This window comes from Lepisosteus oculatus, chromosome 28 (assembly GCF_040954835.1).
Source record: "Lepisosteus oculatus isolate fLepOcu1 chromosome 28, fLepOcu1.hap2, whole genome shotgun sequence".
Taxonomy (NCBI): domain Eukaryota; kingdom Metazoa; phylum Chordata; class Actinopteri; order Semionotiformes; family Lepisosteidae; genus Lepisosteus; species Lepisosteus oculatus.
Window position 1 is genome coordinate 9,861,487 of NC_090723.1, and position 26,532 is coordinate 9,888,018.

A 26,532-nucleotide genomic window follows, 5' to 3' on the forward strand; every position below is an offset into this window, starting at 1 on the left:
CCTCTGCGCCGCTGGTCTCAGTACGAGCGAGCGATGCGGCGATGTGTTTACTTAAGACCACTGACGCAGCACGAAATGAAATGGGAACACAACACTTCACAATCATAATAATGTATAATTACACAGCAATCAGTGGGAAGCGGCAGCATGGCCTCATAATAATCTGCCTTCCCAAGGTGTTCAGTACGAGCCTAGCACAGGCAGAATCGCGTAACGAAACAAGGTGCTCAGCCTGGCTGGAACCTCTTCACTGATTTCATTTTCCGCTCATCCCAGGCGCCCCGACCTGGTGAGAGGCCTAGAACTGTGCTCACCTCCTGGACGCCTGTGTGCAGCCTCACTGCTCCGTGGGGCCCCAGACACCCAGCAGGAAATAGTGTATATAGAGGAGTCAGCTCTGTGCTGTAACTGTAACCCCTGTACACCCTACTGTAAATCCTGATAGTGAGGGAGCGCTGGAAGAGACTTCAGTCGCTGTACAGGGGACTTAAGAGAAAATCCCTGCTCCCTGAGCTCCTGCGGAGGACTGGACAAGCGCAGTTTCAGCACCGGGACAGGGACACAGCACGGACAACAGCATGTGGAAGGAAGTCCAGCCCCAGCATCCACTTGCACTGATTGATAATGGACAGTCACCCGATTAAGACAGTTCTTGATGTAGGTCTGTTAGAGTGCGTACTTATTGTAAGGCGTTTTATGTGAAAAAAATATCCCTTTATCCTATAATTTAAAGACGGTATATCTAGTATTAAGATGAATAGCAAGGCAAACCCAACTGTACAACTGGAACAATAACCTGACAGAAATCTCTCCACACGATATCAACTCTAGTCAATCATGTTCTGCATGAGAAACACCTTCAGACAGGATGTTTTAGACTCACTGCAGACATAATGAGGAATTCTCTTATCTCATTCTCAATCAAACTGGTGAAACATCAAATGAGTTCGCTGTAAAGGATTAGTGGTTTATGGGCGAGAGTGCCTCCTGTTTGGTCTACCATTCAGTCAGGCCTGAGAGGTGTATTGTGAGCTCTGTTTCAGGACTTAACTTAGACAGGCGGGGTTCTTTATTTTAAACTCAGCCCAATAACAACAATAACAATAATAATTGCTTACACCCATATAGCTCTTTCCTGGACACTCCACTCAAAGCGCTTTATAATAATAATAATTAATAATTGCTTACACTTATATAGCACTTTTCTGGACACTCCACTCAAAGCGCTTTACAAGTAATGGGGATCCCCTCCACCACCACCAGTGTGCAGCCATATGATGCGACGGCAGCCATAGTGCGCCAGAACACTCCCCACACACCAGTTCTCAGTGGGGAAGAGAGCAGAGTAATGTAGCCAATTCATAGATCGGGATTATTAGGAGGCCATGATTGGTAAGGGCCAATGGGTAAGGGGTTTAGAAGTAATGGGGATCCCCTCCACCCCAACCAGTGTGCAGCCCCCACCTGGATGATGCTCCAGTCCGCTCCCCACACACCAGCTCTCAGTGGGGAGGAGAGCAGGGTGAGGAAGCCAGTTCAGAGATGGGGAGGCCATGATGGTTAAAGGCCAGGGGGTAAATTGGCTGGGACACAGGGGTAACACCTCTAGTCTTTTCGAGAAACACCCTGGGATTCTTAATGACCACAGAGAGTCACAGAGCTGCCAGGACACAGGCTGCCTCCTCTGCCTGCCCCCCCTGGACTGGGCGGTGACCTCACCTGCAAATCCAGCCCAGAGCTGTGGACTTCAGCACAGGCGCTGTCCCTGCCTTGGGGGCGTCCAGATGGGTCGGGGAGAAGCGTTTCAGTCCTGAAAAAAAAAACGGGGCTTTCTCCTAAGGAACCACAAACAGAGGGAATCTTCCGGGGGTCTGTTTGAAGAGCACGCACAGGCTTCACACCCAGAAACCACTGTCCAGCACGCCTCTCAGGGAGGGTCATCTAACACCCATAACAACACCAGAAGAGCTACAAACACCAGCAGCTCATTCAGGCTCGTTTGGCTGCTATTAATTGACCTTAGGATCTCCTCCAGCTGTTTAATGAAGGAATGGAGAAAGCCAGGATTTTGGCTTCTTATTGGCTGGCCAGCTTGAAGTCTATGTACAGGACACAATACTGAGCACAAAAGGAGCACCCTCTGCTCACCCACATGGTTATCTTGGCTTATGCTTACTGTAGAGCTTAATGCCAAAATATGAATGTTATTAGAATAAATATGATCATTGTTTCAGTTCTTGCATGTGGTCTCTGTTTTGGCAAAGTTCTTTTGTGAACAAAGCCAGTCTGTGAGAAATATCTAGACATGAAAACCACAAATAACAAAAGTTTTTCCATTTTTTATCCCTCAAAGTCGCCGCCCATGCATTCCGGGCAGGGAGGAGCCCCAGACGGTGCTCCGGCGGGTCTTCAGGATCGGGGAGGCGAGGGAGAGGGATTCCCGGATCAGCCAGCTTCCACAGCCTCGGCTCTTCCCAGAAACGGCCACGCTGGACTGGAGATCCGGGCGCTGGAATCCGGGATCTTCCGCTGTGAGTCAGGCCGCACTGAACCGGACCAGAGGGGCTGGAGGCATGCATAAGACCAAAGATATCTCCAATAAAAGGGATACAATTTACAGGATGATTCATTTTCCTATTGGGAAGGGCGAATGACTTGCTCCTTTGTGAGGATGCAGCTTCCCGAATTTTCCTGACACATGTTGTTACTTGAGCCACTGTTTCCTTTAGACTCAGAGACACAATCGAAGGCAGCAAACAATAAATCACGAACTTGAGCCCCCCGTTAAATGACATCACTGTGTCAAACAGCAAGCAGAGCCTCTTAATCCCCCCAAAACCCCCACACTCCTCCTCCAGCCCGTCTCTCACATTTCAGACCGGGAGGCCAGACGTGAGGAGAGGCTGTTCGGCCTTTAATGGAGAGAATCAAACACAAATAGGGGTGGGACAGCTGCAGGGTAAGTTACAAAAACACCTCTGTAAAAAATGAGAACATCCAAAACAAAACGTCCATCCATTTTCAATAACCTCCCAGTCCAATAAGACAGGGCTGCCTCAGCTGGGCAGCACGAAGGAGGGTGCATCTCGGGACACACTGAGGGGTTGGAGTCACCTCCGTTTTGTGCACAGCAATGTGTGTCAACGAGCCTCACAACACTGAAAGAGAAGAAAAAATGTCAGCCCTCCCCAAAAGAAACAAAAAGTAAAACCTTGCGCTTGAGGTGCTGATGAAGAAACAGGCCCGCACAGGAAGGGCAGACGCCTGAGCACACCTGAGAGAGCCTGCAGCTCTGACAGGCGATAATTACAAATATGCAGAAAATCCCTTGCTATGACTTGGGAGTGTGCTGGCCCTGTCCGTCAGGCAGGGAGTTGGCACTGAGAGGCAGCGAAGACGTGCTCCTGGCCTGGAGAGGGACTTCGGATTCAAACGGGTGCTTTCTGGTTTTAAAAGTGGGGAGACCAGTTAGAAAGATAGGGAAAATTTTAGAACAGCTGTGAGATTGTGAGTCCGACAGTCAGGAAATAAACATGTTCACTGAGCGAGACACGAGCAGCAGGATTCCTCACACTGGGGAGTTTTTATCAATTCATAACAAGGCAAACCCATCCGTACCAAAGGAAGTACAACCTGACTAGCAATACACAGAAAATGTGCTACACAACCTCAATTCCAGGCAAACATGTTCTACTCGAACAATACCCACTGATGCCTTCAGACAGACATTTTACAGAGCCTCAGTGCAGACTAAACAAAATGAGGAATTATTTTAGCTCATGCTCAAACTACTCAAGCATTACATGACTTCACAATACAGGAGTATAGGGTCATGGACAAGTGCACTCTGTGGATTATGTGCAAAAGTGAAGTAGAGGGGTTTATTTAGGAGTGATTGCGAGGGGAGTACATTTACAGGTCCTGGTGTAGCTGTGAGGATTCCTGTTAGGAGTGGGGTGTAATGACTCAATGGGTTGTTATCTTTTATCTGTGTTACATTTGTACACAGATTTGTTACATATGTTTTGGTATTTCTCTGTGTGTAAATAACAGGTGCTTGGGGGCAAAATAGATTTCTGAGAAATCAGACAACAAAGTATAATCGTATCCTGAAGTGGCTCTGGACAACCCAAGCCGGAGCAATGGAAAGAGTCCCTCAGCGCAATGCACGGATAATGTTCTCGGATAAAGCAATCTATAATCATCCAGGTGGGGCTGCACGCTGGTGGTGGTGGAGGGGATCCCCATTACCTGTAAAGCGCTTTGAGTGGAGCGTCCAGAAAAGCGCTATATAAGTGTAAGCAATTGTTATTATGATGATGATGATGATGATGATGTCCGGGTCAAGGTGCGCGTGTCCGCAGGTAGCACAGCCGCCGTGAGCGCGGCGCGCGGCCCCGGTCGCCTGCCCGAGGGAGACGAGCCTCAGAGCCGCGCGACCCCCCCTCGGCCAGGACGGCGGAGCGTGTGCCGGTACTGGAGGAGTCAGCGCAATACTGGAAGGAGACAGCGGGCTGTTGCACGTCACGTCACGGGCAGCAGAGAGAAGCGATAAGCAGTAAGGGTCGGGCTATTATTACCTATTATTAGGCTATTATTATGGGAGGGGACTGACGTCTGGAGACTGCTCTGTGAAACCTCCGGTCTCGGCTGCTCCGACTTTCCCTGGCCGGTTCTCGATGAGTCGTCAAGCCTCTCCGACCTCTCACAAACCGTGACGGATCCCAGAGGCAACACCAAGCACGAAAAGGAGCACGTACAAGCCTGCCGTCGCCCGCTCGCTCGCTCTGCCACCCCTGACTAGAGCGCAGCGGCGCTCGCTCAGCTACTGACTGATGAAGAGGCGCAGCAGCGGTCACAGCAACAAGAGCTCAGGAGATCAGATTCCCGAGGCTCCTCTGTGGAGGTGGTGCCCCAGCGTCCTGCAGCGGGTCTTTAAAGAAGGACAACGCTCAATGAACCCTCTGCAGGAACTCGAAATCGTCTCCGCGGAGCCACCTGGTGGCCGGGGGAACAGTTACACGCTGTGCCCGTTGCCCTGAAGCGGAACTTCACAGGACCGACCTGGGCCGCAGTGTTTCTAGGGACCAGAGAGAGAGGAATTTAATGCACCAAGAAAGTTGTTGTGGCGCGCTCCTTGGCCACTGACATAACCGCTTTTAAAAACTGCTGGCGCCGGTTTGCGCGTATCAGGAACTGGCTCTTTGAGTCAGGGTAATCGCTTCATGACAACTCGACAGAAAAGAACAGTCGTCGAGCTGCCGCGTAAGCTCCTGTTGTGAGCTCACTGTTATCAGCGTTACACCTCTGACGCCAACAAGGGCCGAGTACATGAATAAAAATCCGAAATATCTGTTTTCAGAGAGGGACACAAAGACCGACTCGACACCACCTCTACCAGAACAGAGCGACACCTCCTGCGCCCGCGCGCAGCGGGCACGCGAGCGGGGCAGGGTCACGTGACAAGGGTCGGACTGGTCCATCCGAGCGCTGCGGGGGCCATCCTGAATATTTCTGTGATAAATACAGGCTTACTTGACACGAAAGTCTTAAATGTTCATTCTTTGTACATTTTTAAATTAAATATAGTACTGATATTAAGATCATATTTTACATGGACAAGATGAAATAAAATGTGTACCCCACGCTGCCTGTGCACATGGTATCATTTGGATCGTGTCCAGCAGGGAGCGCTGGGAGAGCTGGATTGTTTGTGTTGATGTTTTTTCACTCTTTAAAAAAAAACAAACCCCGCCGTTAGGGCCTTCCTACCGTAGCTGTTGTCTGTTTGGAAACACTCTATTAAAAGCAAAAGGATTACTGTTTTTTCTTGTTTGTAAATATTTTATCTGCCCTGGAGTGACGGAAGGTTTTGGAAAATGTCTTCGCCACCGCGAGAGAAACCTCCGACCAAAGGCGGACACCCACCTGCAGGTTTCCTGCTGCTCCTTACTGTTGTAGAGAGGGGAGAGAGGGATGGGGTGGAGGGAGGAGGGGGTAGAAGATGGAGGGAGAGGAACAGCAAAAAGAAACAGAGCCTGACGAAGTACAGGCTCAGTGACCACAGCCTGGCCATAGAAACTGGGCGACACAGGCAGACCTGGCTGCCCAGAGAGGACAGGCTGTGCTCCCACTGCCAGCGGGGAGAAATAGAGACAGAGGTGCACTTCCTACTGCACTGTGACAGATACTCTGGGATTAGAGAAACATTCCTCCCGAAATTTACACATCTTATCCCAGAATTCACACGCCTTCCAGAATCACAACGGGTCCCAATCCTACTGGGAGAGAGAGGAGGGAACTCCGTTGAACTGGCAGCCCAGTATGTGATCTCTTGTCACAGCCTGAGGAACAGTGAGCCTGTCTCTCAGTAATGCTCTATGTGCTGTATGCAATTGTACTATGATGTTTATATTATAAGTGCATGCAGATATTGTATTGTATTATATTGTATTGTATGATCCAGTACAACACAACACTAACACTGTGGCAACACTAACTTACCGGGCATGCCAATGAAGCTGTTTGAATTGGAATTTGAGAGAGTTGGGAGAGAGGAGAGAGGGATCGAGATGAGAATTTGAAATGGCAGGTGAGGCGTGTACATTATAGACAGAGTGACAGCTTTTTATGATCTATTTCACAGGGCCACTTGGTCCGATTGGTATTAAGGTCTCACTGTCTTATTAGTTCAGTAATGTGGTTCTTAAGATGTTATTATTCTTAGTACCTGTACAAAGAGTAAGTACAGGTAATAAGTAAGTAGTCGTCTCCTTTTGATAAAATAAAGTAATCTGATTATGATGTATAAATTTATTATTTGGGGAAATTAGTGTGGAGATGCTACCCACGAGGCTGGTGGGTGACAAATAAATTTTGAGCGATCTGAAGACAGAGTCTGGAAATGAGACAGTATTGAATACGTGAGGCCATCTGTTGCATTCAGCATTGTATTAAAATTAAAGATATTAATGGTCACATCTCTTTAGCAGGACTGACAAACTGTTGATATAAAACAATAACAAGGGAAATGTACGGTTTGATTAAATCTGTAGTGTATATAGGTCCAACATATATAGACTACAAAGGAACAAGTAACAGGTTCCCTGCTAAAAAGAGAAGAAAGAAAACACAACGTTTCGGCCATGTAGCCTTCTTCAGGTGTATAGACTGTATTTTATTTTGCTACCCATTATTTATTTAAGTGGCCTAAAAAGTAGTAAATCAATTTAAATAACTGTCTTTATAGAGCAGAACTTTGTGGGGATTTCAGAATTTCAGTAGGAGCCTTTGATCAGTGAGGCTCCGTCTCCTAGCAACAGCGCTTTGCGGTCTGCCAGAGACCATTGTGGTGACGCTGATGTGTTGGACTGCGGGCACACAAGGGAAGCTTTTTGGAGTGTGACGTGCTGGTAATAAGGAATAAACAAAACAAGCAGAACTGAAAATCGTTGATTTCAAAGTGCTACGTAAGAGAACAGGAAAAAAAAAGTGACAGTAAAAAGGCAGTCATTCTTGCGTGCAGAATACACTTTTAAAATGGAAACGAGTCCCTTCTGCACCTGTTTACATACGTGTGCTGAGGCCTCCTGGGGTTGGGTGATGTCAGCTGGGCCCGCATTCATGCTTTTGACTGAAGAGCCGCTGTTGGGGTCCTGTCTGTTTCAGAGCTGTTCAAAGAAGGAAAACAAACTTGCACACCTGCCGCTAGAACAGAATGAATGAATTATTCGGGCATGCTTCACGTTCGGAGCCTTTGTCCATAAAGAGAGTTTCCCTTTCAGTCAGACGGTGTGACCTGAGATCAGGAATCTGAATTGTGTCACACACTTGGGGGTCAGTGGTGTTAGTGTCCGGGACTCTGGACAGGTACTAGGAGGTTGAGGGTTTAGCCCCCAGCTAAACTATACAAGCTGAAATGTCACGATAGTTCACAAGCTTAGTATGGATACTAATATATATAGTAAAGGAACAAGTAAAAGGTTTATTCCATGCTGAAAAAAAGAAGAAAGAGAACACAACGTTTCGGCCGTGGAGAAACGGCCGAAACGTTGTGTTCTCTTTCTTCTTTTTTTCAGCATGGAATAAACCTATTACTTGTTCCTTTGCAGCCTACGCATGCTGACGCAGCTGCCCACCTGAACTAATATATATAGAGCTCTGTGATGGGCTGGCGTCCTGTCCAGGATGTATCCGGCCTGGCACTTGTTGCTCACCAGGATAGGCTCCCCGCAGGAACTCTTGAATTGGATGAAGCGGTTGGGAAATGGATGGATATATAAAGCAATACACTCTTAAAAACTGACGCTCAACCACTTGCTGAAGGATCCTTTGAGAGCAAAGCCTGTTCCACTGAGCAAGGGCCTGCCGGGGTGGAGACCTGGGGCTGCTGTCCTGTTTAACACCCCTCTGCCTTCTCTCTTGCTCTCCGGGCTCCAGTGAAGGCCGGGGGGATGCGCATCGTCCAGAAGCACCACGCAGCAGGAGACCACCAGGGCCAGGACAGGGACAAGGACAGTAAGGACTGGGAGACCGGCGCCAGGTGAGAGCAGGCTGGAGCTCTGGGCTTCCTCCGGAGGCCTGGGGTCACGGCTGGGACCGCCACAGGGACGGGGTGCCACACCTGCCCCGTCACACTGTTCGTTCTTCTGACTTGATCACTAATAATAATAATTGCTTACGCTTATCTAGCGCTTTCCTGGACACTCCACTCAAAGAGCTTTCCAGGTCATGGGGACTCCCCTCCACCATCACCAGTTGTGCAGCCCCACTTGGATGATGCTCCAGTACACTCCCCACACACCAGCTCTAAGTGGGGAGAACAGAGTGATGAAGCCAGTTCAGAGATGGGGATTGTTAGGAGGCCATGATGGGAAAGGCCATGGGGAAATCTGGCCAGAACACAGGGGTAACAACCCTACTCTTTTCGAGAAACGCCCTGGGATTCTTTATGACCACAGAGAGTCAGGACCTCGGTTTTACGTCTCATCTAAAGGACGGCGCCTGTTTACAGTATAGTGTCCCTGTCACTATACTGGGGGCATTAGGACCCACATGGACCGCAGGGCGAGCGCCTCCTGTTGGCCCCACTAACACCTCTTCCAGCAGCAGCCTTAATTTTCCCCATCCAGGTACTGACCAGGCTCACGCCTGCTGAGCTCCAGTGGGCTGCCAGCTGGGAGCTGCAGGGTGACATGGCTGCTGGCTATATGGAAGTTGACTTCCAGTAAACTCTTTTCATCCTCTCACTTGCTGTCCACCTTCAAGCTTTCCTCCCTGTAAGGTCGCCTTGACATGCAGCCACAGTGGCAAACGAGAGGCCAGCCATCCCCAGGGTGAGAGTTGTTTTCTCTCAAGGGACAGAGAACTGGGAGGGGCTCCTGACTGGGTGCTGACAGTGAAACCCAATGCATTCATCTGCGCTGGTTTGTGCTGTTGAAAGTAGCATCTGAAGGGCTACTATATTCCTGAAATATAGCGCCTTTCTTTTTTCAGTGTGACGTTGCTCAGCCCCCCCTACAACGGCGACAAGGGTCACGTGACTCCCTGAAAAAAGCAGGCGCTGTCTCGGGAATGAAAGCATCTCAGATCCTACTTTCAACTGCACAAACCAGCACAGCCTGAGCGCTAATGAAAGAGGATGAGAGACTTCACGCCCCCCAAAAAATATAAGGCGCTATATCTCAGCATAAAAGCAGCACCAACACTGCTTTCAAAGGCACAAGCAGCGCTGACGAATGCGGTGGGTTTCATTGTGATGTTTGCAGGGGTGTCAGCTTTCACGGAGCTTGATCTGTCGGCTGTGGTAGAGCCTGTGAGCAGACTTGCGATTTTCAGTCGTACGTGTGTGTGAGCAGACGGCTCAGTGGCAGCGTCCTGTGGGTTAGAAGTGTGTCAGAGAGCATGCTGTGCTCTTGGTTCCTTGCCGCATGTGTGCACACACACACAAGGTGTCAGGTTCACAGTAAACCGTGGAACTGACCTGCTCGGATCTGGAGTTGAAATACACAGCCCAGGGCTCCTTCTGGTCTGAGCCAGCTCCTGAAATCTAGACACAGGAAGAGATGATTTCTTTTTTCTTTTGTGCATTGTGTGTGCGTGCACGCCTAGGGTGTAGCCTTTTCAGTACTAGAATCTTTGTACTTTTTAATCTTTTCTTACCTTATCTAAGGATGCGATCAAAGCTGCTAAGAAAAAAAGAGGTAATTGGTACCACAGGTTACCATTTTAGGGAGCATGCAGCAGACAGGATGCTGCTCTTTCGCGGTGTGCAGAGAACAGGTGGTGTCAAAATGGAAGGTGAACAGGAAGGGGTCATCCCTGGGTCAATCAAAAAAATAAGAGCAATATCCACAACTGTTTTCCTGCAGCGAAGTCAAGATAACCTTCGTGATTACTGAAATTAAAAAAAAAAGCATTGCTGTACTTGGCACCTACAGAATGATTTTTAAATGAAGACAGTTAAAGACAAAACATCCCTTTCCACTGGACATCTGCTGTGGCCTGCTTCTTGACAAAGCCCAGCTGAAGGTCAGAAAGGAGCTCAGAGCCAGACAGATGTCTCTCTGTGGCGGGGTAGCTGCTCGAAATCCATCACCGGGGACAGGAGAGTTTCTCTGTGCCTGACGAGCATAAGAATCATTTGAAACTGTGCTTTTGGAAACTCTCTAAAAACCGACACAAACCCGAATCCTTAATAATGAAGTTTAAATATTTTGTTGTTGAATGGCTGTAAATTCCTATGCTGCATTTCCTATGTGTAATTATTAATCACTGTTGTAATAGAGCTGTTATGTAACTCCCTGCCTGTGAGTGAGCCTCAGGGAACCCAGGGGGCGTTGCTCCTGTGCTTGTCACCACTAATGCGCTCTCTCTGTCTCTCTGTCTCTCGCAGCCCCCCCAAGCCAACGTTATTCATCTCTGGAGCAATAGCCCGGGTAAGAGCTGCTTGTCACATCGCCTCAGCTGGAGTATTAAGAGCTCCGGCAGGTTTGTGGGTGTCTACCCTGCCCCATGTCGCATGGGCGGCTGCTTGCGAGGGGAGAGAGTGTTGTGAAATCTGAACGGGACACCGACTATAAAGTGTTTTGCTGTCTGCAGGCCCTCTGAAGCCCCCTACCCCTCTGATCTCCCACACAGGGCGATAAGGACTTCCCCCCTGCTGCTGCCCAGGTGGCCCACCAGAAACCCCAGGCCTGCCTGGAGAAGCTGCCCCCCCCTCACCACCTCAACCAGCACATCCACCAGCCCCGCAAGTGAGCTGGCCCGGCGCCCGCGCTGCCTTGTCCCCACACCAGGGGGCGCCGCCGTGGCCCGGAGGATCTCCTACACTACAGTGGATGGAGGACGGTCCTCTGGAGCTGCGGTTCCCCAGGAACATCTCTGTCTGTCTGTCTCTGTTCTCTAAAGAAGTTCCGCTCGACGCCTTGTGTACAGCGCTAAGGGGTGGAGGGGTGTGTGCATGGTGGGTGTCAGGTAAGCTGCTATCTTTGTGAGGTCTCTCGGTGGCAACAGGGCAGGGGGGGGGACACTGTTTGACGGCAGAGGTGTCTCTGTGCTCTGACTGTACAGGGCGATGCCCATTTCACCCCAGGGAATACCTGCTTCCTGCGCCATGCATCATCAGCAGACATTCCTGTCCCATCTCGAATCCCCAGTGAGCGCGCCGTCTGCCAGGGCTACCCAGCCCAGTACCAGACCGCTGGGAGGAGTGAACTGAACCAGACAGATCAAGAAGTGATGTGCAAGCCCTGCAAAATGATTTCCCCCAATCCAAATACCAGTCAGAGAGCTGTGTCATGCAATCTGGAGCAACACAGCCAACATATACAGTACCAAGAGCTATTCCAAGTTGGCAGGAGTAACAAAGCATTGTTTTTAAGGCACTGACAAAGACATGATTGCCTTCCCAGCTTTCGTAGCCAATATACAACTCCAGATTATCTAGGATAATTTTAAACTAAAACGAGCTTAGCTCTTAGGAAAATGAGAGCCGAAGGAAAAAAATAAAACTCAGGACAGACATTTTGTGTTTCTCAGAAAGCTGCAGTGTTTTGCGGGCAGCTCTGTGGGTTTTAAAACCCATTTTCTGCACGATGCCTTCAAGAGCCTTTCCGAAGGGATTTCATTTGTTTCGGAGACGGCTATGAAGTTACATTGTATTTTAAAATATTACTTTTATCTAGTATTTCTTGTACAAATCAGGAGATTGGGAAATTCAGGAAAGTATAAGGCCCTTTACCGGTGATATTGACTGCTGTTGTTATTGAAAGATGTCTGATATTAGTGGTGTTAGTAACGTTAATAGCTGTATTTCAGACAGGAGGCAAGGAATCCACATTCGTTCCGCTTGAACCACAGGACACAGCAGGGTTTCTGTTCAACAGGTAGAGCTGTTCAGTCCTTTAATATCCCTGACAGGGAAATTGAAACACAAACGTCTGTACAGCCAAAGAAGTAAGTGTTTAGAGTATGACGTGAGTCTTCATTACAGATTTTGGCCTTTAACTTAGTTGGTCTTGGTATCTTTTCAGAAGAGATCAAAGCATCAACATTCTTTTCCTTTTTCCTGACTTGAATGTCCGATTGATTTTGCTTTATTGATCCAAGGATTGAGCTCAGATTATGTAGCCACATGCTCCTGTTCCTGAATGACACTGAAGTTTTTTAGATCTTTTTTAATATTTTCTGACCAAAAGGAAAGCAGTATTTGCACTTTGGGTGAGTGTATATTTAATCATTCTTTTAACCTGAGAGAATGGTCCAAGCCATGACTTATCTGCTTCAGAATAAAAATGAATAACTTAATTGCTTTTGAAACACAAAGGGGAATCACGTTGTCAAAGGGCATAACTATAACAAGCACTATTAACCCAAGGAAAAAGAGTCTCTTCGGTACTCCCGGAGCTGTCTGTGTCTCACCTGCGAATTGAGTGATTGAATAAAAAGATTGTTTCCACCCATCTGAAACACACACTGCATGGGTTTGTCCTCATGTGGACAGGGAGCATAAGGGGTTTTCTAACAGAAGAAACTTGCAAAAGCCACACTTGTTCTCAGATGTTCTTGCAACGTTTTGGCAACACAGGATCTGGGGGTTTAGTGATCAGGGTTCGGGGTTTGTAACTGCAAGACGGGGGGTTCAAATCACAGGTGAGATACAGAAAGGATTCCAGAAAAGTGCTCAGCTGCAAAATTGGTGCATGTGTCAGTCGCCTTGGATAAAACATCAGCCAAAGCAATTAGCAGCAGTAGTAAATGGTTATCATGGGACAGCAACGTGTTCCTGGGCTTCAGTCCCAGCAAGACTGAGTGCTGCTGTTGTTTCACTGTAAAATACCCTGCTGCTGACGTGGGTGTTCTCCAGGTTGGCAGTGTGACTGACTCATTTGATTAAATAATAATTTCTATAGAAAAAAAGAGAGATGTGTTTTATCCTTGGCAGCTTGACAGATCTCTGAATCCCCTGAGTGTGATCCACTCGGTCCTAGCTGGAGGCCCAGTCCCGGTTCTGAAAGAACAGGAGCTTTGCCCTCTTGAGAGTTATTGTTAATAGAGTTATTCATCGTTTTGTTGTTGTTGTTGTTGATGGGGTACTTTGTGTTATTAAAAATCTTGTTAAAATAACTTACCTTCTCGACTGCTCTGTGGTTCTTGTCTTCTCATGTCTGCGAATCTCTTCTGTTCTCAGACACAGTTTCCATGCACTATGTTTTGAAAAGATCGTTTCCACCCCTCTGAAACACACAAGGTAAAAACAAAACTCCCTCCACCGCAAAAACAAAAAACCCCAAACCCGAGCATAGTAACCTGTTCGAGAGTCACATGTTCCCCTGTGAAGTTCAGCAGCCAGACAGTGTGCACCCACAGTTCGTTCCCACGAGCCCTTGCACACAGACTTCCATGGCCTCACGAACCTTTTGATTAAGTTCCATGAAATTCTCCACTGGACATTAAAGAAAACTGAGGTATAACATTGCTACTAGAAATGTATTTTTCATACCTCAGTTGATAACACTCCCTACAGCAATCACAAATGTTTATATCGTATGTCAGCATGAGCTTGTTAAACTCATCATCTAATTTATGGCCACACGTCACTGAGAAAATCATCTGCTTTAAGAAAGAGGGGAAAAAAATGTAATTCAATACATTCTTCCTGGTAGACTTAAGAGGGAACTGTTAAGATTTTGAACATTCATGTGTTTGAGATTTTTGTAAATCATTTATTAGAATAAAATAGAAAATATCCAACAGCTTACAATCATAAAGCAACACTGAACATTAGTTTATGCTTATTTTAGTACTTGTGTTGGCTGAAATACTGAATACTGCATAACATTTAAGGACTTACGTTTATGGACATTGTGCTCTTGTATTTGTTACAACATTGTGCAATGATTAAAATCGATTACAATTTGAAATATATATATATACCTGAGCAAGGGAGGCAGAATTACAATATAAAAATTAATTACGACTTTTGTCCAGTAGGTGGCAGCCTCTGATCTGTCTAGTAGAGTCGCATGCTAAATCCAAAACTCTGCCAGTAACAGAACCCGAGGCTGCAATATCATTCAACTTCAGCTGCCTATTCTGTTAAAATGTTTATTCCTGTGTAGCTATTTTATCAGATACTGGCATGCAATTCATTCCATTTACAATCTGAAAGAACTAGTATTTTTTAATATTTGGAACCTTTTTTAAAATCTGTAAAAAAATAATACAATCTCTCTTCGGACAAAATCCAATCCTCTTATAGACCACTGAAACACTGGAACTCAACATCTTTTGATGCATTTAGGAGCTCAACTTCATTTTGACAAAAACAGACACAAGTAAAGACGACAAAGATGTCCTTAAATCTACACGCCACACGAACGCCTGAAGGATTTCAAGCGAGGCCATTCTATTCCATTTAGCTGATTAGAGTCACGAAGTCAGTCGCTCCCTGAACTTGAAGAGAACCATCGTTGTGCTTGACGTCTGCTTCACAGAAAAACGTGTTCCTCATTAGGCACTGGATAGGGCTGGAACATAAGCCCTAATGACGAAAGGAGAGTAAAAATGGACAATACCCGTCTTCAAAACTCCCCCCACAGTTTTTTCAACCTCCCCCCCCCCCCCCCTGAAAGATATACGAACCCTGGGTTCAGCTGGGGGTAATTGCAGGGGGATTCACTTTGCAGAAAAAGAGCTCGTGTCCTGTCCCAGTATGTCTGACGGTGAAATGTGTGTAGGAAGCAGGCTGTACCGGGAAGAGGACCCTGTGCATGTGGTGGTCTGCGCCCCAGTGCCCTGCCCCGACAGCGGAGCGCTCCGTTGGGACAACGTTGCTCATGGAGCAGCACCGACGCGCCCCTGCAGCTGCCGAACAGAGAGCTAAACCCTCCCGAAGACTCGGAGTCCGGTCGGGCCCTGGCGGCCCCCCGGCTAGGGGGAGTAGGTGGTGGTGGTCTCGGTGTCCATGGCGATGGAGCCCCTCTTCTGCTTGCAGGTGGTGTAGCGGAAGAAGCGCTCGTGGCTCACGCAGCCCAGCTCCTTCAGCAGCTTGAGCAGGTCGTTGCGGAACTTGACCCCGATGAAGGCGTACAGGAAGGGGTTGAGGCAGCAGCGCATGAAGGCCAGGCTCTGCGTGACGTCGATGGCGAAGACGATGCGCTTCTCGAAGGGGCAGTCGGAGTTGCCCATGGTGACGGTGCGCAGGAGCGTGGCCACGTTGTAGGGCAGCTGGAAGGCCAGGAAGACCAGCACCACGGCGAAGATCACCTTGATGGCCTTGTTCTTCTCGAAGTTGCGCGCCTGCAGCAGGGTGCGGATGATCATGAAGTAGCAGAAGAACATGACCAGCAGGGGCAGCAGGAAGCCGCCCACCATCTGCCCCACCTGGATGCCGATCCGGAGCCGCAGGGAGTCGTTGGCGAAGGGTGTGCACATCTTGAGGTCGGTCACGCGGGCGTAGACCATCTCGGGCACGGAGAAGAGCAGCGCCAGGGCCCACAGCACCACGGAGGAGACCTTGCTGAAGTGGACGGCCTGCGAGCGGTGCCGGTGGGCGGAGGCCGCCCGCGCGATGGCGAAGTAGCGGTCGATGCTGATGCACATGAGCAGGAGCATGCCGCTGAAGAAGCTGACCTTGTAGATGCCGTAGATGGCCTTGCACGTGCCCAGCCCGAAGGCCCAGTCCCTGGCGTAGCTCATGGCCCAGAAGGGCAGCGTCAGCAGGAACAGGGTGTCGGCGGCGGCCAGGTTGAGCAGGTAGACGTCCGTCATGGTCTTCAGCCTCTTGAAGTAGATGTAGGTGAGCATTACCAGCAGGTTCCCCACCAGCCCCACGAAGCAGATGGTGGAGTAGATGGTCGGGAAGAACCAGGTGCGGAAGGCCCTCACATCGTCCATGGGGCACTGCTGCTGGAACTGGCTGTAGTCCGGCGTGATGCTGCTGTCGTCGTAACTGTAGTCGGTCGACATGGTCTCATTCTCCTCCGAAGCACGGGCCTGCGACAGGAGCGGATTTTCATTTTAGAAGCTCCCGTTTGCCAGTTTGGTTTCTTTCTGCACCCCACCTGAGAGACGTTTAGCCCACCGCAGTATGGGGGCCCACTGGTGCGAGTGGCAGGACCAGGCCACCAGGGGGAGCCCTCCGCAAGGAGCGCGCAGCCACACACACTGCAGCTGAGGGGTGGATCAGCTATTGACAGACTGTCCGTCACACAAATTTGAATGCGATATCTCTGGAATACGGGGTTCAGTTCAATGGGCAGGTTTTTTGCTTAACAAGTAAAGTGAGCACTGGTTAAGGCACCCAGGCTCCAGTGTGGAGAGTTCTGTTCTCATAACTGGAAGGTTGTGGGTTCAAATCCCAGGTGAGACACTGCTGTTACACCCTTGAGCAAGTTACTTACCCTGAACGGTTCCAGTGAAATACCCAGCTGTATAAATAAGTCACCTTGGATAAAAGTGTCAAGCAAGTAAACTGATTATGTGAGAAAGCACATTAAAATAGTTTTTTTTTTCCCTCAGACGTTACTGTTTGCATTTTTTTAATCTAGTTTCTCTCCAAAGGAAATCTATCCAATGGCTTTCTCCAATTTCAAGCAAAGTGTGAAGCCTGTGTCTTTGCACTAGCCTCTCGCCTGGGTGGCTCTCTGTGTGCTGCCTGGTAGGTGGCCACTGAAAACAGAAATCCTAACGTTCTTATTCTGGAGGGTCTTGCGGCCTTTATGTCCCCCAGAAGGAGGCTTCCTGGTTGCCACCCCGCCACCTGCAGCCTCCTGAAACCCCTCCCCCAGCCCCCCTCTGCACCTGCCCCACGTGGTGAGTTCTGCACTGAACATCTCACTCACACATCAAAGAGTTTCAAACAAAACCCGGAAAGGAAAGTGTGCAGGTTTACAAGAAACGGATGAAAGCCCCTTCTGTTGTTCTGCTATCGGTTTGAGCAGAACTCAATTCCCCAGATAAACAGCATCTCCTTAAATAATTCATCTTCACCACTTCCTGAGTACTCTGGCTGTCTTTTGTAGCTCTTCAATTTGAAAAGAAAAATAGTGCAGAGATGCAGCCAGCTGGCAAGACCTATGACATACTGACAAGAATCGCCACAGACCTGGACATAAACACCACAATGGTGAGCTTGGTGAAAATACCTTCAGCCAAGACACTTCACTTTCAAAAAATCTTCTTTCGCTCCAGTGCCCTTTCTGCTACCAGACGAAGAGACTGACAGATAGTTCACAGCTTTCAGACCACTTCTCCTGTCACGCCCTCCTGACTTGATTTGTCTAAAAATTCTCGGCAGCATCGAGAGGTTCAACGCGCTTGGTTTAACACCTCTTGAACATGCAGAAAAACAATCGAAATTAATTTCTCTCTCTTCTCATGCAAGGAAAAGGATGTAGACTCAACTGCACTGGCATCAAAACAAAGCCATGAGCTAGAACAATTTTGGAAGACGCATATCCATGAAGTTGTCTGTCAAAATGGAGCAAAAAGCGGAGGTTTTGCTGGTGTTCTGGGGACTTGTTGTGAATTTCATGCCAAACAGGCTGACTGTAGGACTGTGACCAGATTAATGTGGGGTTTGTGTGTCCCAACTGGTTGGGCCTCACTGGTGATGCTGGAGAACGCCAATCTGCTGGGCTTCCAGAGACGAAGCTCCGCTCAGTGTGGGCCCTCATCTCCTCCTGTTAGTTACTTCTCCAACCTCCACCCCTCCCCACTCTCTGTGAATCAGAGTCTTACCTTTATGAAGAACCAGAACAGCAGAGTTTTGCTCAGCAGATGGACTCCTGAGGGAGACATAATATTCATGTTGATCAATATTCACTGATTCATTGATTAAGCTTATTTAGCAATGTTTCATGATGCCCATTGCCAATATTATGTTATAATGGATGATATTGAGCTCTTTCTTATATTGGAAGATACTAAAGAGACTCTTTTCCTCAGTGATTATACCAATGTGCTTTTCCTTGAAGGTGGTGAGAGAAGACTTCATTTACACAGGGTTAAGAGTGAACACAGGCCAGAGAGCAAAACAGTGAAGAGAGACTGAGCACTGGAGGCCCTCCTGTACACAAACAGTGGTGGGAGAGTGGGACAAGAAGTCAAACACGTTCGCCAGGTCTTTTCTAGTGCTGTTGGTTCAAAGGAGCGTGACGTCGGAATTGGTGCCAGTTCGCCTCCAAGAGACCACGAAACCCCGGATCAGTCACTGACATGGAAACATCAGTTCAGGCTGGTAACGTCTCTGAGCGCCACACGGCCACAGCCGGGGAGTGGAAGAGCCGAGTGGAAGGACAGTACAGCAGCGCTCGGGGTTCGGACCGGGACACGAACTGGCCTGGAAACTGAACTATACTAACGCGAAAATAAAGCGCAAAATCTTGATTAAATAAACTGCCGATTCATTTACTCATTTACAATCTTTTTTAGCTTTGTTTTCTCCTCGCCTGCAATACACTACGCACTCAAGAAAGCTATTAAGATTTTATCCTTTTATTATCAAACAAATCTCTGCAAAAACAAAGTATTTTAAAACACGCCTAGATCATTTTAAATTTCCACTCATATAAGCCGCGAAATCAGTTTAGTGAAGGGCTCCATTCACACATCCGTTTCTTTCCCGTCGCGTCACGCAGGTGCCCGGGGGAGGATGCCAGGTGGCGGCTCTGGGACACTGCGTGGTCGGCTGAGTCTCGCTACGTCCTCCCGGCCTGAAGCTGCTCTCAACCTAAAACATTGTTTCCAGGTAGGAGGTAGGAAAGAAGTGGTTTTAAAGGGGCCCGACACTCGCACTAACCGCCCCTCAGGCTGATCGCCGCTGAGGGCTACTGCTGGAGACGGGGACTAATGCAGAAAAAAAGAGACCTCCGTTGACTTTTGATCTTTGTCAGATGCATCGTGTCCGGACGGATGCTCCTTCACCGATGAGCAATCGAGTGAAAGCCTAATGAAACCGCGTTGCGGTCTGATTTCTGCGAATCGGGAGCTGGCTGCCGGAGTAGCGGTCTCCACACCGGCTTTCACTGTCCCGGGACTCTCACCGCCGGAGAGAGAGAGAGACTCGTCTCCTGCTTTCAGCCGCAACTCTCGGGAGTTTCACCGAGAGTCACTGACCCGGGAGATACTAAAATGGGGAAGCACGCCCCCCTCCCTGAGCAGCCCCCAGGCGGACACCGCCGAACCGCAGTCACCCTCATTACCCTCGTCGCCGGGCTCCCGTCCTCCCTCACAGCCGCTGCCGAGCTCCTTGGTCTGGAGGAGACAGAGATCCCCGCTCACGTTTCCAGAGAGCCGGCGACTCTCAATCCGTAACTCGCACGAAAAACAGCTACCAGGCTTCCTGGAAACGGCACGGGTCCCTTCTGCTCTTGAACAAAACACGTTTCGTCTGAAAGCCCAGTGTGGGTGGATGATGTTGGAGGGGTTGTCCCGACGGATGGGTGAAAAACAGTCTTGACGTCTGAGATGAAATATTTCAGTAGCATTTTTGTTTTTACACTATTGATTTGTTTTAACTTAAGAGGAGCTGTAGTTTCTCACTGCCGCCCTGAACCTCTGACGCCTGTGGGGCGTTAATTAACGGTTGCAACTGTTCTGGCAGTGATGTCTGGGAGTAGGGCTGTTAATGTCTCTCAGCTCAGCATCACAGCAAGAATACTCAACGTGCTGCCCAGTCACCTTCCACTCCAGTGTTTACCTCCAGCAAGCTGCTTCATTATTTAGAGCAGAGCCGTCCAGTCCCGGTCCTGGAGTGTAGGCCAGCTCCAGGTTTTCATTCCAACTCCGCTCTTAACAGGCTACACTAGCTGGTTACTATCTGACCTGGGCATTTTAACTTCTCCGGGCTTTAAAAAGGCCCTGAGAACCTGTGGACACAGGACTGGACACCCCTGATTTGCAGGAGCAGTTTTACTGTGAAGTTACTCTGCAGTGGAATGAGTGGATGGAGTTGCTTGTTTCTCTTCAGGGCTGTGGAACTCTGTCAGGCGGACAGAAGGAGTGACAGAACGGGACACGTACTGTGGACTGGATTCTTCTCTCTCAAGGCTCAAAGGACAGAACTGCTACAGTCCCTCCCAGATACCCATCCTGTCACTTGCCGCCATTTATAAGGAAACGCGTTGAAGTTGTGGGATTCCTGATTTTCTGCAGTCGTGAGAAACGCAATATCACTGTTCTCTCAATTAGTCGAGATACGCAATATCTAGGGCACAGTACTTGTGGTTTGTTCCAAAGTGCAACCATCCCTGCCTTGAATGCATTAGCTCTCAGTGCTCTGCTTTGTGCAACAGTATTAAACTCTGCACCAAGAGACATTGCGTCTCCCGCTAAAACAACTCTTTGAAAAGAGCTACAGAAAACACAGCAGACGATCAAAATCTTGCACCATTTAATTGTTAGCCTGCACGGCTCATTGATTCCCTTCTGCCTTGGTGTTCACATAAATCTCACACCTCACAGGGAGTCCTGATTGCAGCCCAGCAACACAAATCACCACTCAGTGGTGAACAGGACTTTCACATGCTGAGAGGGCTGGAGAGGAAGAGGTCTCAGTCTTCCCAGCCGGGCTGCGAAGAGAAGCCACACTAACCTTCGAGAACCTCAAGAAGTCGTGCAGTGACCACGGGGCACCGGATGGTCACCCACGAAATGTGGCTAATATTAAAGCAACAGAACCCGTGACGATTACAACAGTAACATACAGAGACGTGGGGGGGGGGAGCTCTTTTGAATGAAGCATTTCAAATCTGTCTCAGACAGAGTGGCACACCTCTTGTTCTTTCTGGCCACGAACAACTCAGCCAAAATCAGCAGACTGTGCCGATAAACATTTCAAGTTGGCTTAACTTTTCGAGTTGGCTCAAAAAGAGTAGGGGTGTAACCCCGGCATCCTGGCCAAATTTCCCATTGGCCCTTATCAATCATGGTCTCCTAATAATCCCCATCTCTGAACTGGCTTCATTACTCTGCTCTCCTCCCCACTAATAGCTGGTGTGTGGGGAGCGTTCTGGCGCACTATGGCTGCCGTCGCATCACCCAGGTGGGGCTGCACACTGGTGGTGGTGGAGGGGATCCCCATTACCTGTAAAGTGCTTTGAGTGGAGTGTCCAGAAAAGCGCTATATGAGTGTAACCAATTATTATTATTATTATTAAACCCTCCAGGCAGCAGCGAAGACAATGAAATAAAAACCATGCGTGTGTGCAACTGAATCTAATATGGGTAACAATGAGCAAAACTAGAGAAACAAGGGCAAGAAACGCAGAAAACAGAAGAGAGACCAGTACAGGCTCTTCCACGTGCGGCGCTACATCAGAAGACTCACGTGTCTTGACAGCCATGTCTGCTTGACAGGTCCTGCTCCTCAGCGATGGGCTTCGTCCTCACTCGCCAGCCTGGTGCAGAGAGACAGACGGGGCTCTCGTGTCACTGCGATCTTCCCCCTGCTGCCTGACAGATCAATCTGAAAGCTGCTCTCTGTTCTATCAAAAGTCTTAACCACAGTTTCTTCTCTCTTAAAGGAACAGTGACAGCTATCTTCAGCTCTCTCTCTCAGCTACACTTCCTGAGGAGGCTGCTGTCTCGCCACAGATCGAACCGGCCATGCCCCTTTCCTCACCTCTTGACTCATTACAATTACATTTGGACCACCTGGCTCGTTTGGGTTTTAGTGCTTAATTAATCCAGCCAGTTTTTGAAAGAAGCCAGGGCACAACATAACTGACGGCTTGTTCCAAACCTCCACAATCGTTTGTGTAAAGAGGTGCCTACGGTTACACAGAGTCACTTTGCTGTAATTGCCACCTGCTTCATCTTTCAGAATTGATTCTGAAGAGGCCCACTGGGTTAACTATATTGCCACTTGCAGTTTAAGTTATTCTTTTCTTGGGCACAGTATCTAAAGCCTTTTGGAAATGTAAATATACAGGCTGTTCTATTTGTACTTTTGCTACTGGTGCTTGCCTAAAAACCCTAACAAATTAGCTAAGAAAGACCTAATTTAACTGTTCATGTAACTGAATCCACGTTTATTATCCTCCTAAAATTCTATTGGCCCTGAGACGCAATCCTCAAGCTCAGTTCGAGAGTTTTGCCTGTTCTTGATGCTCAAATCTGCAACGCTGTTCGAGTTGATCATAATTCTCACTGTCCAAAAATGTATTTGGTCAAATTCAATGCAGTTGTATTAGTGTACACCAGGACAGGACACCTCCCCAAAGTAACACCCCTGCTCATCAGGTTTGCTTGATGGTTACAGGCAGCTCTCAGTGTTCAGCTGGAGCTGTGTATCTCTTGTGGATGAGAGCCATTCTCTCCTCCTGGTCTTTCTCAGCAGTAGGGTTTTGTTTTGAGTGTGCTGTGGTCACACGAGCTGTGTGGGAGACAGAAGCAAGCTCTCCATCTCGAAGGCTGCTGTGGAGAGCTCATCAATGAGCAGAGGGCAGGGCTCACGAGTAACATGTTCCTCTTGTGCTAGTAGTAGCTGTAGTAGCAGCTGTAGTAGTAGTTGTACTGTAGCTATGGAAAGTTTAGGTGTGATGGTGGTCTGTGGTTATTTGTGTATCACCAGAACTCCTCAGGATGTGGGTGCAAAAGGTTCACTTGTACCTGTCTATCTGTGGTGTCAGGAAGTGCTCATGAAACACAACAACATGTCAGACTCCCATGTGCAATTGGTGCCCACGCAGAGACGCAGAACAACAGTGCAGTACGAGCAACAACTAAAACACTGGGAAAACCTACCCAAACCGGCCCAGTCGCCCCTCACAGAATCCCCACTTGTGACAGAGGCCTGTTGTCAAATGCAAGTGCCTGGTGCCAGGAGTTGGGAGTGCAGGTGGGTAACGTTTCTTATTAAATTGAGCCTGAGCCCTGCAGGTCTGCATCAACCTGTCCACCTCCCAGCCTCCTCCTGGCCCTCTAGCTGCAGGGCAGCGATTAGCAGAGCGGACCCACATAGTCTGCAGGGTGAGCGCCCCCCGCTGGCCCCACTAACACCTCTTCCAGTAGCAGCCTTAGTTTTCCCCAGGAGTCTCCCATCCAGGTATGACCAGGCTCACACCTGCTGAGCTCCAGTGGGCTGCCAGTTCTGAGTTACAGGGTGATACGGCTGCTGGCATTACAGTAGCGACAGGAAATACATTTGCTCATGTTTGAAGATGGGGGTCTGAATCTAATCCAGCACAAAGAGTCACCTACTGCTGTCCTGCCTGCTGGTTTCAGATCCGCATTCTCTACCTCAGGAGAAAAGATGGTTTCTTTTTTTTGCATCTGCCTCATTTCCTGTTATTATCCAGCACAGGTGGGTTGTGGTCTGGGGCCATATGCTGAGGCCAAAGGCAAGACACAGGTTTTACCCAACAGTCCTGTCCAGGCAGTTTCACCAGGCTGCTTAGGTCCAGAGAAGAACCTTCTCCCCCTGTTCAGAAAGCAGCTGTAAAAGCTTCGAGCTGAAAAGAAAGACGATGGGTTCCTTAGGTGTAGACACACTCAATGTTCATTTTCCTTTGCTGAAACATGAAGAGTCTTATCCAGCCGACAGCTCAGTTACTTAAGTGAATGCATACCATGCTCAGCAGGAATGTTAAAAAATAAAGCAACTATGGTTTCATAACCATTAAGAGGTTTTAAGACCTATTTGAAAATCTATTTTACCGAGAAAGAAAACTGCTCTTCTTCATCAAAAATACTGGTTCATATGGGGATCCGAATCCATATCGAAGAAATCCAGCAGCCCTGTCTTCTGTGCCGCACGCAGCTCGCTGCCTTGAGCATGCTGGAACCATGACAACGAGACAAAAAAAAGTTTCCAAATCAGATCTAAAAAGTTGCTGAATGCGAGGCTGGACGCGGGCAAACTTCCCCGCAGCGTCAGAGAGAAGTCGGATTGCTTCATCAGGGTGGTCGGTTGCTGACAGGAGCTGTCACAACTGTGCTCGGCCCGCTCCTCTGCTCTGCCACCCTAGCAGGGCGGTTGGCTCTTATTGTTAATAAAAGCAGATGCTCCTGCTGATGCAGGGGCCTCAGACCCAGTTCCTTCTTCGGTGTTCTGCTCTGCTAATCGCTGCCCTGCAGCTAGAGGGCCAGGAGGAGGCTGGGAGGTGGACAGGTTGATGCAGACCTGCAGGGCTCAGGCTCAATTTAATAAGAAACGTGACCCACCTGCACTCCCAACTCCTGGCACCAGGCACTTGCATTTGACAACAGGCCTCTGTCACAAGTGGGGATTCTGTGAGGGGCGACTGGGCCGGTTTGGGTAGGTTTTCCCAGTGTTTTAGTTGTTGCTCGTACTGCACTGTTGTTCTGCGTCTCTGCGTGGGCACCAATTGCACATGGGAGTCTGACATGTTGCTGTTTTTCAAGAGCACTTCCTGACACCACAGATAGACAGGTACAAGTGAACCTTTTGCACCCACATCCTGAGGAGTTCTGGTGATACACAAATAACCACAGACCACCATCACACCTAAACTTTCCACAGCTACAGTACAACTACTACTACAGCTGCTACTACAGCTACTACTAGCACAAGAGGAACATGTTACTCGTGAGCCCTGCCCTCTGCTCATTGATGAGCTCTCCACAGCAGCCTTCGAGATGGAGAGCTTGCTTCTGTCTCCCACACAGCTCGTGTGACCACAGCACACTCAAAACAAAACCCTACTGCTGAGAAAGACCAGGAGGAGAGAATGGCTCTCATCCACAAGAGATACACAGCTCCAGCTGAACACTGAGAGCTGCCTGTAACCATCAAGCAAACCTGATGAGCAGGGGTGTTACTTTGGGGAGGTGTCCTGTCCTGTTCTGGTGTAACATTATGTAAATAAGACTGCCTTAAAGTATGAACAGAGAAGACAGATTTAAAATGAAAGAACAGGCTAGAAAGATCTCATGTAAACTGTTTTTTAAAAATCCAGATTTCTTTTACTGAAAAAATACAATAACCATACTGGACCAAATACATTTTTGGACAGTGAGAACTATGATCAACTGGAACAGCGTTGCAGATTTGAGCATCAGTAACAGGCAAAAATCTTGATGCGATTCTTCCTGTTTCAGTCCATCATTTTGTCTGAATCGAATTTGCTACACAAACAAGGTGTGAGCTGAAGAAAGGTCAAGGAAATTCATTTTTGATGAAGCAAAAGCTCAGATTTCAGTTTTGCACTTCGAGCTTCCAGCTACACATCCTCCCCTGCTTACTTTATGAAAAACATCTTTCTGTCCTTTTTATTACAAAAGGATTCCAGGCTGTCAAAGACTTTAACAGTGCACAGCAGAGCAAACACGCCCAGCATTGTGTAAAAGTTCAAACAAGCAGACAAGTGTTTATCAGTGCAGATAATTTCTTTTTAAGCATATCAACAAGAAAATCTTGTTTTCCTTAAGTATGAATAGGGTCTCGCCCAGACATTTCAAGAACAATAAGACCTAATTAAGGAGTTCTTGTTCTGAAAAAAAAAAATCCATCCTTCAATGCAGTCAGACTTGTACTGAGATGCCAACAGGAGTCGGGATTCCGAAAGAGAGCTGACGGTTCCTTCCGTTCCTTCTTATTTTCCAGAATCCGTGGGGAGCTCCATTCCGAACAGCAGTTTCCCACTGCCGGCCTGCAGAGATCCGTGGATTGGTGCAGAAACCCGACTAGCCAAACAGGAAGAATCACATCAAGATTATTTGCCTGTTAATGATGCTCAAATCTGCAACGCTGCTTGAGTTGATCATAGTTCTCACTGTCTATAAATGTATTTGGTCAAATCCAGTGCACTTGTATGAGTGTACACCACCAGTCTCTCTTCTCAGCTGAGAGTCTTTCTTGCACAAACATAAAAATAAAATAAAAAAACGGAAAGTACGTGAAAAAAGGATGTAACTAGAAACTGCATCTTTCCCCAGTTTCTGTATTTCTTCATTCTGTGACTCATGACTGACTGATCTGGACGGCCCTCGAGCTGCAGAATTCCCCTGGGACTCCGACCTGGAGCTGTGGGACTCCCCAGCAGGCAGTCCCCCACCATCGAGGCT

At 48.4% G+C, this 26,532-nt stretch overlaps 2 protein-coding genes across 5 annotated transcripts; one reads left to right on the forward strand and one right to left on the reverse strand.

Annotated features, from left to right (window-relative positions):
- The first annotated feature begins 5,684 nt into the window (after nt 1-5,684).
- Nucleotides 5,685-13,626, forward strand: LOC102685962 (death-associated protein 1-like). Of its 2 annotated transcripts, none has more exons than XM_006638329.3 (4): nt 5,685-5,934; nt 8,440-8,542; nt 10,895-10,937; nt 11,140-13,626. In XM_006638329.3, exons 1-4 carry the CDS (start codon nt 5,880-5,882, stop codon nt 11,257-11,259), a joined length of 321 nt encoding a protein of 106 aa, XP_006638392.1. In that variant the 5' UTR covers nt 5,685-5,879; the 3' UTR covers nt 11,260-13,626. The 2 variants fall into 2 exon arrangements, with proteins under 2 accessions (XP_006638392.1, XP_069041813.1); XM_069185712.1 differs by lacking the exon at nt 5,685-5,934 and adding an exon at nt 5,956-6,592.
- A 578-nt stretch (nt 13,627-14,204) lies between these two features.
- On the reverse strand, nt 14,205-22,476 carry ccr7 (chemokine (C-C motif) receptor 7). Of its 3 annotated transcripts, none has more exons than XM_015362254.2 (3): nt 21,833-22,476; nt 18,244-18,290; nt 14,205-16,497 (listed from the first exon to the last, which is right to left on the reverse strand). In XM_015362254.2, exons 1-3 carry the CDS (start codon nt 21,846-21,848, stop codon nt 15,433-15,435), a joined length of 1,128 nt encoding a protein of 375 aa, XP_015217740.1. In that variant the 5' UTR covers nt 21,849-22,476; the 3' UTR covers nt 14,205-15,432. The 3 variants fall into 3 exon arrangements, with proteins under 3 accessions (XP_015217740.1, XP_015217741.1, XP_015217743.1); XM_015362255.2 differs by lacking the exon at nt 21,833-22,476 and adding an exon at nt 19,707-19,743; XM_015362257.2 differs by lacking the exon at nt 18,244-18,290.
- Between the last annotated feature and the right edge of the window lie 4,056 nt (nt 22,477-26,532).

What these genes read in the sequence shown, in the direction of transcription:
- ccr7 (XM_015362254.2), bottom strand. An exon ending in TGTTCTGGTTCTTCATAAAG is followed by an intron (nt 16,498 to 18,243) that starts GTAAGACTCTGA and finishes CTCCTGTCGCAG; the next exon opens with GCCCGTGCTTCGGAGGAGAA.
- LOC102685962 (XM_006638329.3), top strand. Translation starts at nt 5,880, where the DNA reads ATGTCTTCGCCACCGCGAGAGAAACCTCCGACCAAAGGCGGACACCCA. An exon ending in AGGCGGACACCCACCTGCAG is followed by an intron (nt 5,935 to 8,439) that starts GTTTCCTGCTGC and finishes TCCGGGCTCCAG; the next exon opens with TGAAGGCCGGGGGGATGCGC. An exon ending in GACTGGGAGACCGGCGCCAG is followed by an intron (nt 8,543 to 10,894) that starts GTGAGAGCAGGC and finishes TGTCTCTCGCAG; the next exon opens with CCCCCCCAAGCCAACGTTAT.